Raw genomic sequence first — 12,975 nt, 5'->3', positions numbered from 1 at the left:
TCATGATCCAATTAGCCCCCGAACAGGCAGGCTAGCTCGCCGAATGAGTAATTGTTAGTGCGACATGTGTTATTTTGTGGGATTTGAGGGGGTTTGTGGTGAAGCAGTGACTTGTGGGCTCAAAAACATGCTTGTGTCATTCGAACACATTGTCTTGTTGTCAAGAAGCTTTGTCTTAATTAACCTTGATTTCTCGACACCTGAACAAATCTGTCATCTTGGATACAAATTTAGTAAAAATATAATTTTTTTGTTAGAAAGAAAGATAGAATCAACTGTCAGATGATAAGGAAAAAACACCAAAATACCAAAATACCTACTATATATATATATATATATATATATATATATATATATATATATATATATATAGTACATTTGTACATTTGTACATTTATTATTATTAATATTTTTTATTTTAGCTTTTTTCAAGGTCATTTTGTAGTTTTGTTCTTTTCTTTTTACTAATTTCTGGCATTTTCTTGTAACATTTTACTAATTTCTTGCTGTACTTTGGGTCATTTTTTTGTAGAGGAAAATAAGTCAGTTCACTCAGGTTTCATGGGTTAATAATATTTTGTGGTCATTTCTGTCCACTTAATCAAACATGTAAGGCCAGTTTGTGGCAAAGAGAGTAGTCTTCACCTGAAACATTTCTGTACATTTTGGGTCTTGATGAGGTCAGAAAAAAAACCTTATTTTATTATTATTATTATTATTATTATTATTATTACAAACTCAGCAAACAATGAGGGAGTTAAGTCATATCAGAAGTAAAAATGTACATTTTGAGTTAATTTCCCTACTAAACATAGAATGGTCATAATAGAAATAAATCAGCATGTTTTTGAATTAATGTCATCATAAACATGAGCTGAACATTTAAAGTGTTTACCAGAGTAATGATGGAAAATTGTAAATATGCACAAAACACTTTTAAGTGGATAACTTATCTTTCATTTTTTTTAGTTGCACCATAAAAGTACAAAGTGAGACGTCATTTTAGAGCGTTCTGTGTTTGTTTGCAGGCTGAACTTCTTCAGAGACGTTCCTGACTTCAGGGTGCTGGCCTGCGGAGGGGACGGCACAGCGGGCTGGATCCTGGACTTCATAGGTACAGAACATTTTTGTTCATTTCATCATATTTAATCACAACATTATAAAGAATCTGGTCCAATTAATTATTTCACACACATTACAAACTTCAAGCTCCTGATGGTGCTTCAGTGTATTCACTCTCTCAGTCTCTCTTTGCTGATAACGAACAACATCGAAGAACTTAAATGCTCCATTTCCTTTTTTTGGCAAAATTGTATTTGTTTTGATTAGTTTTTTTTTTTTTTTAGAGCCGGCTTGTCGTTCGCTCTGAAATGGTTAAGCCAAGCGCACTCTATGGTTTGTATATAAATACTTTCATTACGCGCGAGCCTGCGTATTCAGGGGTGGTAAAATGGGATGATTACGTGTGTCGGAAAAACAACATGCTTGTCATCATTTGATGAGAAAAAAAAAATCACCTGGCCTCCTCTTATTTGGTCTTGAAGACGTGTTTCTTGTTCTGGCTCTCAAAAATTGCCTCAATTTTTTATCAATCAAAACAAAGAGAGGTAATAACCATCTCTTGAAATAGACTGTACAACTGCACATTCTCGTATTGACTTGTAGTTTTACAAGCGGGGCTGCAAATGGATTTGGTGCTTTCTTTGCAAGTCTTTGCAGTGAGTTTGTTGTTCGTGGTTTGGCCTCGTTTCGCATCGTGTTGTGATATTTTGTCCAGATAAGGCCAACCTGGACAGGAACCCCCCCGTGTGTATACTTCCTCTTGGCACTGGCAACGACCTGGCAAGATGTCTGCGATGGGGAGGAGGTACTGACAGAAAATAGATCCATTGCAGAGAAATGCATGGTCTTAATTCACCTCATTAGATTAAAGATAAACAGTATGATCACCATAACTCTGTACTACAGTATTGCTAATTAACCAGTTAATGTCTATATAACGTGTAGAGAATTATGAAAATGTCCATCACAGTCTCATATAACATATTCAAAGTATTATTTTGCCCAGAAGCTGCAGTGTATGGAAGCCCATTAACACCAGTATGATGGAAAAAAAACTGTGTGAAGTCATTATAATGAGAAACTTTTACAAAATAATGAAACACTTATATCAAAATATTGAGAATTTTTCTCAAAATAAGGACTAAATTTATCCAAATAACGAGAAACAATACTACGGCATTATTTGGAGATAGGTAAATCATTATTTCTCATTACTGTGAAGTAAGCAAGTCCATTTTCGAGATTACATGTCTTTTGTTTTTTGAGATACTTTCGTCATTAGTTTTAGAAAATAAGATTGCATCTTGTTTTTTTGAAAGCATCTCATTATTTTTTAGATATTAAGTCATTTTTGAGGATAAGTGAGTCATTATTTTGAGAGTTTATCATTACTTTGCGATGCGTCATTATTTTGAGAAAGTATATCATTATTTTAAGGTACTAAGGTTTTTTTTAAGTATGATAAATCAGCTGTGTAAGTAAAATAACAGAAGTAAATAACAGTGAAACTGATTAAAATATGAAGGCACAGTTCTCTTTTCTGTAGCTCTAATTAGAAGCACGTCTTATAAAAAAACAGCTAATAGTAACCTTATGGACCAACAAATCAAGAACTTGCATGCAGTCTGGACATATTTTAACACATGTTCTGTTTGTCTGTTTGAGGCTACGAGGGCGAGAGCCTCCTGAAGATCATGCGGGACATCGAGAACAGTTCGGAGGTGATGCTGGACCGCTGGAAGATTGATGTCACGCCCACAGACAAAGAGGAGCGAGGGGACCCGGTGCCTTACAGTATCATCAACAACTACTTCTCCATCGGAGTGGTGAGTCGCACCTCAAACGCTGTTCATGGCACGGATGAGGCAGAGCGAACATGACGTATTATATGTATCACACAGATTCAGGTTGAAAAATTTAAAAAGATCTTACCTTTTAATGATTTTCTTTTAGGAGTTTATTGGGTCAACAGTTGACCCATTTCAGTCGAAGACTACCCTGATTTTAAAGCATTTCTCATATTCCAGCTGGTGCTAGAAAAAGTCAGGATTAAAACAATAAATATTCAATTGACATATTATTATTATCATTATATGTTTATACTGTATGTTTATATATTATAATTATATATGTTTTTATATATTTATAAATCCGATCCGCGTGTTCTTTGTTACACTTGAACACAAAAATAAAATTAACACCCGTCAGTAACACAGCTCGATACAGGACTCTGAGTTTCAGTATCGTATAACTTTTATTTTCACAGAATCTGGTTTCACAAAACACACTTGACTGTGACTGCAGGGTGACAGTGACGGCACACTTGTTCACTGCCGCTGTAAGGAGCATATGGCAGCTTTTCAAACCTTTCACACCAAAGTTAAGTTTGATCGTGGTGACAAAGAGTCTCAGTCGCAGAATATCAGAGGCGCCAGTAAACATCTTAACCCAGATACGAACTCAGACAAAGACAGAAGGAGGACGGACTGACATGCTGAAAATTAAATTCTTGGTTATGTTATTAAAGGTGTAGTAAAAAAGAAAAAAAAACACAGTACCTGCAGTAACAGCGTAATCGGTCAATTCATTTGTTTTGATCACATTCTGTTTCGGCCTTTATTGAGATGTGCTCAAGCCTCAACCACCTCTGATTGATAAACAAGCCTTGTTGTGTCTTTGCATAGCGTAACGCAGCCGTCAGCAACCCCCACTGTCCATCTCCAACATAATGACCCTGATTTCACGTAGCTCATGTTAGCCATTACTGATAAATGTCAGGGGGAAATATGGTAATTGACATTTGCAGGTGGCAGAGGAGGGAGCCACTCGGTGTTGGGAGATTCGTACGGACTGTGGCAGGGACATAAGTGATGCATGGCCTTACAAATGTTAGTTGAATAACACCTCCAGCGCGGGCCCCTAATGACCGTGTTGGAGGATATTAGAGGACAGGTCTTGTTAACATTGTGATAGAGGAGAACAATGGCTGTCATCTGTCAGCACTGCTCAACATACAGAGATGTGTACAGGAGGAAGTGGTTACAGTGAGAAATAAATCTCCCAGCACTCATCCCCATGTTTCAGTGCATTAATACACAGTGTAAATGTCAAAAAACACATTCATCCTTTATTTCAAACTATATTAGAAAGAAAACAGTCAAAATTACAAATCATTTACTATTGTGATGCTTGTAATATGTTACTATCAATTTATAACCATAGAACTAGTTGTACTTTTACTTTTTCTTTTCTATGTATTCTGGATATTTACATTTACGCGTCTTTGAAAACTGAGTTGAATTCAAGCACATTTTTTCAGCAACACAAATTGTGTTCTACCAATTGATTGAGCAGGATGTTAAAGGGTTAAAAGGGCTTGTTTTTGGCTCAGATTATCATAAGTGTCTGACAACATTATAGATCCCGACAGAGAATTGAAACGATGTAGTGCATTTGTGTGTGGCTGGTCATGGGTCAGAACTTCTGTTGGATGGCACTGTTAAGTCTCCTTTATTAATATAAGATTTTAAAAACACAAAATGAGTGTTTCATAAACAAGGAGAAGGGAGTCAGAGGTTGAAAAACTCAGATTTTAGATGTTTTATACTTTAGCAAACACTTAGCATAAAACAGAAGTGTTTGAAAGACATGCAAATAAAAAATGTAGAAAATCCCTCACAGAAAATCATAATGTCTGCATTAAAAGTACCTGCTTTTAGGAAAGATTTAAAAAAAAAAATGAAAAAAAAACCGTTTGCCCCTAATAACCGCTGTTACAGCCGGCTCGCACCCTGCAACAAATAACAAGGGATGCGCGCAGATGTAAAGCAAACAACCAATATTTATTCATATAAATGAGGCAAAAGCTAGTGGGGATGTGGACATGAATATCAGGGGTGAGTGTGGGTGTATGCATGCAATGATCATGTGTGGTGCATGCTGTAGACTTAATTTGGTGGGTTTTTTTTTAAACTAGGGATAATTTAAGGAAAAAGCTATATTTATAATAATCATAATTATATATTTACTTTCTTTTTCTTTTTTTTCTAATTTTCATGCAATTTTCTTGTGTTTTATACTAATTTCTTACTAATTCTTTACTTGGAAAAGGAGATAAATGTGCTGATTTTAGAAGTAATTTCAGCACCGTTGGCTGAAGAGGCAGACTTTGTCTTTTAATGCAACTCCTGCCGGCCTCCTTCAACTCATTCATGCTGTTAACTGAAAGTACAATACCGTCTAAGTCAGAGTAAGTTTTTCATGCTTTGATGGGACGTGTACTTTCCGTCTTGCTGAACCAAAGAGAGCAGCTCAGGCCGGTTCATGAAGTCATTATTGTCTCTGCTCTGTTAGTGGGATTAGCAGCCAGCAGGCGTGATGATGACAAATGAAGTTGTTTGTGGGGGATTAAGAGGACTTTGAGCTCTCTATGGATTTGAGTGTGATATAATATTTCGTGACACATTTTTGCATCATTTTTTTTTTTTTTGCTTTCCGTTGAATAAAAAAAACATCACAATAAAGATTATAGGACAAGTCAAGCTAATAATTACCTCAGAGATTATGCAGATGAAGAGCAGATTGTTTCTGTAATGATACTGTCGAAAGCAAAAGATCAGCAGGAGCGGCCGCCGGGAGCGTGTGAGCGTCACCGCCAATGTGTAAAGTCATTTAAAGAGAGTTTTTTACATTTCTATTTGTCTGATCGCTCTCTAAGTGTCAAACAGTCCAACAACTCAGGTAGTTTTTCCAGCCGTCTATTTTTTTCAGTAAATTCTTCCAACCTAACCTTCTGCCACGGCCCAGTTGGATCGAGAATTAATGGTCGCCATCCCTTTGGGAGGATGTGGAAGTGACGTGAAGTGTAATGATCTCAATCAGGGCCAGGGGTGAGAGACAGAAACTAATCACTGAGCGCGCTCCACTACCATAATGCAGTCAGTCGCCCTAATGACCCTGGCGCTCCTGTCAAAGCCATTACTCTCCCCCGTAGTGAAAGGCACATCAAACCGCTGGGGCCCACTCATAATTGGACTAAACTTTGAGCTATGAGAGGACATTACACATGTCCTGTATTAATTTGGGTGCCAGATTTTTACATTGGTAATTATTTGAGGGCAGCTAGGGGGAGAGAGAGAGTGAGTGAGCTGACGACGTCCCACTGCCGCGAGGGGGTCAAGAAGATGTGAATGTGTCCCGCATGTGTTGATGGTGTGACTGACTCGTCTCATTATTCAGGTTTTACACATTTCCAGGTGTCTGTTTGTCTAAAAAATATAGATATAGTTGACCATAAGGTCCTAAGATCACACGATCTTAATCTGTAGATGGAGTTTGAGCAGTTTTCACAAAATTGTAAAAATGTATATTTTTTTGCAGCACGTGAAGGACTTTCAGTCCATGTTGGTTTAAAAGCTACGATTTAAAGTTTTATTATTGACCCTGTAAACAGAATAAGATTTGTTGACAAGTAGTTTTTTACTTAAAAGGAACTGGCTTTGGTTTTTGGTGCACACATTAAACATACAATAAACATGCTGAAAGGAATAAAGATAAGACAGAGTACTGCAACATTCAAGAACATAAATACAAAATAGAAACGTTACAGTAATCTGAGGATATGCCAAAGTTCAACAGTTGAGACTCATCAAAAGGTTGGTTTTAGTAGCTGTTTTAGAGCTTTAAATGATATTTTTAGCAGATTCTTAAAAGTCAACATAAAAAGCCAACATGAAAACTCCTTATAGTGCACCGAAAAATGATCATTGATCAAAATGATCGACCTGACAAAAAAAAATTAAATTTTTTTAACTTTACTTTTTATTTATATAAAGACAAAAACTTTGTCCATGCTGTGGAACTTTTCCTTTGGTTTCATAAAAACAACATAAAAATATGCATTCACTATAAAACATCCCAGAAGACACATTCATACAACGAAAATATAAGCAGGAATTCAAAACACTAAAAGAACTTTTGGCAATACACATTCATAAAAAAATGCAACTCACATCAAAGAAGTCAGTTTTTATACAATATACAAGTGTACATGAGATGGACCTGCTGTTAAAAAATTTAATGGAGGAAAAAAGTTATTTAAATATGTTTAAAGTTAAATAAAAATAAGTTTTTGTTTTTTTTTTTAAAAAACTAAACTAATTAAACTAAACTAAATTAATGAAGATTTTTGCATTTTTTCCATGTTTTGATAGAAATCCATATGAAAAAAACAGTTCTTAAAATAAGAATACATTAATTTACTCTTTGTGATGTTGATTTCAGCACCATGGCAGCGTAAGGTCTCCTCATATGTAAAGTTTTACCTCTTAAAGCATACAAACGCTGCGTCGCTGCAGGATGACAAAGAGCTTCATCCACTCCTGGTTGCTTGAAATCGCTGTTTACTGTTGCAAAAGCCGCAGCTCCACTTGTACTGATCTCAGATAATAGAGCCCAAACCAAAGGGGAGACAACCTCTCCTCGCTTTTGCTCTCTTGTTTGCAGCTATTGTCCTGTTTGTAAGAAAATCAAGTTACACTCTCTCAGATATATCCATCATCTCACCTCTCTGGCTCGCGTTGGAAGCGTGAGGTGAGTCTGCGGGGATCGTGGAGAATTCTTTTGGTCTTGTGCTTACAGCGTCTTGAAGAGACATCAAGAGAAGCCCCATTGATTTTTTCTCTTTTGGCTTCTCCTAAATTTCTGTACAGAGAGCTAGCAGGGGGTCCTCCCTGTAGGTGCTGTTTCAATAGTGCCACTCAAAAACCGAGTGGGTCAAAACAGATTGCTTCAGTGGGGGGGGGGGGGGGGGGGGGGGGGGGGGGGGGGGGGGGGGGGGGGGGGGGGACAAGCCCAAAAAGTTTACAGCAACTTTCTCTCATTTCTTTCTTGAGATGTTTTCAGAGCACACAACTTTGTCAAGAGTTTGTGGTGTGTTTTTCATGAAGGCCTTGCCAGCATTTTTCTGCTGACGCCGACTTAGAAGTGTAAATTAAAGGAAATTTCGGCGTCCCTCTGAAGTTCATTACTTGAGACTTCACAATCTGTTCACGAGGTCCTCTGCATACTTTATGACATCATTAATCTCTTATATATTCAGATTTCAAATTAATCAATATATGACTATTAACAAGTTACTATTCAAGAAACAGTTTTATGTTCTTCCAATATATTTAAATAACTGATGTGCAGATTATTATATATTTATATATATATATATATTTTTTTTTTTTTAAAAAAAGGGCCATTGGAAAGTTTTCATAGAACTAGATTTACACTGAATATTTTTTTGACGTTAACCCTGTTAAAAAGAAATAACTTTTATTAAAAAAAATACCTTTAACCCCAAATAATAATTTTATTATATTTTGGTGCATTATATGACTCTAAAACCTGTTACAGGAACCTGTTAGGTATGATATCAATGTTTCTAAACAGAAGAAAATAGCTTGTTTGTCATGGGGAGGTGTAAGGGATAGACGATGGCCTCTGACACAGTGTGATATGCAAACCAAGCAACAAAACAGTTTTTGGCAGCGAGTCATTGCTGTTTTGTCAGTTTTTTTAGTCACTTTGCATGGGTATACAGTAGGGATTGTAGCACGAAAAGCGTTTTTTATTTTATTAATATTTCTATTAGTTTTTTTGTTTTTTTTCACTGAGACATCGCTGCTTATCCAGCCAAAGTTGTGCCTTTAAAAGTTGGTATTTTAAGCTAAAACATGATCTTTTCCTAACCATGTAGTATTTGTCCCTAAACCTAACCACGTTAAACACAGCATTGTTGAATTGTAAAGTTTCAGTGCAGCTGCTATATAATGACGTGCAAATGTAACTTATCTGTGGTTTGCAGGAACGTACAATGCAAACACTTTTTCTGATGATTGGATTGTTCTGAGGACCACTCTTTTTATTATGACCGCACCACAAGAAGTAAAAAGGATTGAAGTTTTTTGATTGCCACTTTAGGGATTTTTTGGCTCCTATTTCAGAGTTCGTTCTGTTTTTACACAACAGGAACCATGAGAGACATAAGTGTACGTTTATTGGTGGAAGACATAAGCCAGTGCAGTGCCAACAGTCGCCAATTTTAAAAACTCTTTAGCCGTGTAAATAATAGAAAACACTTAACAAAAAAGCAAATTGCGTGTCAGCCGTCATCCAAAGCAGAGGATATGTCTGTTGTTTCTTTTAAGTAGACTTTGGAATTTTAGTCCTTTTAAGTTCCAGTTTTTTTACGAAAATGACAGAAGTGTCATTTACTGTGTAGACCTACTTCATTTCAACTGAAGGATAATGATTATTTAACAAACTAATAAATTGGCCCACAAATATCATCCAAGAATCTCTGACTGTGAGGTAGTTTTAGTGGAGAATTGGCTAAACAGGAAAAACAAAAAAACGGTTTGCAGTTCTCATGGGAGCTCCCAAAAAGTCTTAGAAAATCACAAATAAAGAGCCTTGTATTCTTGTTATTTGGTGCCCCTGGTCAGCAGGTGTCAATGATCATTTCTACAGAAACAGTCTAACACTACAGTTGAAAATATCTTTGTGAAACCAGATCGAAATGCAAGCCACCTCCATGCCTTTACACCTTCTATTTGCACTCCAGATCCAGATAAAATACACAAAACACATGTAAATAAGACTTATTAATGTGTCTTTCATCAAACTAAATTATGTGGATTTACTAAATATACTTTATTCTCTAAGTTCACGCTGAACCAGACTGAGATGGTGTTAATACGGTGGTGAAGCGTCTCCATCAGTCACACCATAACATGTGTAACATGAACTGTATCACTGTAACACCGAGAGCTCCAATGAGGCTGCACTTTACGCCCCGGGTCACAGAGAGGGAGTCGGGGGAGGGCTCGGAGAGGGTGAGAGGAAGGTCGAGAGTGACTTATAGAGAGAGAGAGGAAGGAGAGAGAAAACAACTCGGTTGCCGTGGTGTCGGCAGCATCCTGTAGGTTAGCTGGGAGCTGTGATTACTCACAATGTGTGTTTAATTAATTAGCCTGTGTGGAGATGGCGTGCTGTTCATCAGGGTTTCTGTCAATACCTCTCCATCCCAGGTTCAACCCTGCTGCCACCGCCTGCACACAGCTTCTTTCATCTTATAGAAATATACTCCAGAGACACGCAAGGTGTAACCGCGCTGTTTGAGAAGTTCGGGAAGTTAGTTAATGATGTGAAATTGTTAAACTTTCATTGAGCTGTTAAGTAACTTTACATGTTCTCCAAATGTCAGCAGGGTTTAAGTATAGTCCCAAAGTCAAAAAACATACCTCTAAACTTAAAACACACTGTAAAGCTGCAACAGGAGCTCTGAAATTCAATATTATCTGAAAAGCTTACACACTCACACCAAGATGTTGATTGATTTGAACAAGGAGGCTCAAACTGCAGGTTTTAAAGGGATGGTTCACCCAAATATGGAAATTCAGTCAATATGTATTCACCCTCATGCCGATGTAAAGTCAGTTTTATAGTCCACAAAACGCTGCCGGAGTTTCACGGGGAAAAGACGTTGCTTCCAAACTAAAGTTAATGGTGATCAGAAATCAAACATTTAAAAAAATTGTAATTAAACAACAAAATGTCTCCATACTGCTCAAAGTATTCCAAATGTCCTGAAGCCCTGACGTGCCAAGTTGTTTTGAAAAATGTCACAGGCACCATGTTTTTAGCCTGGTTGTATGTATATTGAGGGTAGATATATAATGAACGGATTTTTTGGATGAACTGTCCCTTTAAGTTCAAGGGCATGAGAATGAGCAACAAATTCAACATTGTTGGTGGCACCTGAACTAAAGATTTGATTCTCTGTTTCAGGACGCCTCCATTGCACATCGTTTCCATGTTATGAGGGAGAAGCACCCTGAGAAGTTCAACAGCAGGTGAGTTAACTTTTTCTCAGTCCGTATAGAAGTGAGGGGTGGGTGTCCATCCCCTCCGTTAAAGATCGCCAACTGATTCTCCGATTTCTTACCACAACTTTAGAAGAGACTGTAAAACCACTGACAGAAGTCCTCCAAATCGAAACAATGTCAACTATTACCCTATTACTCTTTATTTACCAAGTTTGTATATTGTCTGTTTGTAAAACTTTCCCAAAGCCTTAGAAGTTTTATGTGCAAAAATCTTTACAGACTCAGGGCATGAGCATGTGCAGCGTGCCGCACAGCACTCGAAACTACTGTATTATCTTACCTGTGATACTGTATATTGGTTTTATACGGCCGTTGCAATGATGACGTGTCGTGGCTGTAATCATTTTCACGCTCTGTTTTGAGCTCAAAATTCCTGCATCTTTATCTCAAGATGAAATAAATGATTTTAAAAAATTGCGTAAAAAAAATAGAGCCTATAATCCCCAATAATCTGCAAAAATGATGATTATTAAGAAATTTTAAAACATCTCAACATCCAAACTATTATCAGTTATCTCCCTGCAGTCTCGTTTGACAAGTTTCACATTTCAGTCGTTGCTTGTGGATTTCAAACTTTTTCAGGAGACCAAAGTGACCCCTTCAGGGTCTAAAATCTTGCAATTATGGCTGATGTTTGTGCTTTAAGTCCAGATAAACACCACTTTTCTTTGAGTAGCGACCCTGAACACAACGCGGAGTAATCTTCAGGGTTCTTGAATGACGCTAATGTTCCCTCTTTTATTTTTAAACCATGATGATAATAAGTCTACATTTTTAAAAAGGTAAAAAGAAAATGTCAGTCCGCTCTCAGTCCAAACAAACCTACACAGTCTCCCTCCTCCATGACAGCGACAAGCGAATCTGCTCCGGATGCTGACGGATGGACATGCTTCATATTTAGCATTTGTGATTACCTCGAGGAGATGCGTTCACCTTTGGAGATGAACAAATGTGGCATCTATGTTTCCATCAATATTTAACATCTCCCATACGTCTCCACTAGCGCCAGGGAGTAATTGCGGGCCTAATTGAATTTGCTTGGCTAGTTTGACATCATGGATCAGTCAGACTGATGACACACAGCCTCCTAATAATCCCATTTGTACTCATTATCATATTTTACCCTAGTACAACATTTAGCCAACCATCGCTCTGCTGCTTGTTGAGCAAACACGTCGGTGAGATGGTCCAAAGGAAAGGAAGGAGGTTTCAGATAAACACAGCCCTGATGTGCCCAGGTTTTTTTTAAAAAAGGTCCTTTATGGCGTGTTATTACTCCAACACGTCGACACATACCTCATACATGTTGGTTTTTCCACTTCAGCGTTGTTTCAGTTGTTTTCCAGATCTCTTTTAGGACACGCGGACTGCATCTCTGTTGTTTTACACTCGTTTGAAGCCTTTTGTGAAAAATGATTTAGATATTTTAAGAAAATGATTCTGTCTGTTATTTGAATTCAATTAATAATTCAGGAGGGGGAATGGGTTTAGGATCTCTCTATTACACACTATCCTTGCCAATTCAATAATGCATGATTATAGTTTTTCAAGGTAGCATAGATTTTGTTGGATTTGTCCAAAGGGCTCATGTCCATTGGAGGCGTATTGCAACTTATCACAGAGTCATTTTCCTGCAGCTGGAAGCTCTTTCTCAGAAACTTTCGTGACAGTGGAGGCAGCGTGTCTTTATTTCAGTCTTATCTGCAGTGAGAGTATGTTTTTGTCGAGACAGAATAAAAAGCACAATTGTTTTTAGTGTTTAACAAGCTTTGAGTACTGACTTATATATAGATACACTGGAAGCATTAAGTCAAATAAAAGCAAACAAACAAGCAAAACTTTATTTATAAGGCACATTTCATTCCAGGTGGAAGCACAATGTGCAGCACGATGTGTTACAGGCACAAAACAAGTGCAGTAACTGACCGTTAAAGCAAAGCCATTGAAAGTAAGAGTAAAATCTCATAAAATAAAAATT

The 12,975-nt window shown here is 37.2% G+C and overlaps 1 protein-coding gene across 3 annotated transcripts in view; it reads left to right on the top strand.

Moving 5' to 3' along the window:
• The window catches only part of dgkb (diacylglycerol kinase, beta), a 73,976-nt gene that overhangs the window by 32,463 nt on the left and 28,538 nt on the right, over positions 1-12,975 (top strand). For all 3 annotated transcript variants that reach the window (XM_042489801.1, XM_042489800.1, XM_042489799.1), the window contains 4 exons: positions 1,029-1,114; positions 1,778-1,867; positions 2,728-2,888; positions 10,900-10,964. In XM_042489801.1, the coding sequence (XP_042345735.1) occupies positions 1,029-1,114; positions 1,778-1,867; positions 2,728-2,888; positions 10,900-10,964 (402 nt within the window). The remainder of the gene's footprint in view (positions 1-1,028; positions 1,115-1,777; positions 1,868-2,727; positions 2,889-10,899; positions 10,965-12,975) is intronic.

The sequence above is a fragment of the Plectropomus leopardus genome, chromosome 7 (genome assembly GCF_008729295.1).
Source record: "Plectropomus leopardus isolate mb chromosome 7, YSFRI_Pleo_2.0, whole genome shotgun sequence".
NCBI classification, from domain to species: domain Eukaryota; kingdom Metazoa; phylum Chordata; class Actinopteri; order Perciformes; family Serranidae; genus Plectropomus; species Plectropomus leopardus.
This window is presented reverse-complemented; position numbering and strand designations above follow the sequence as displayed.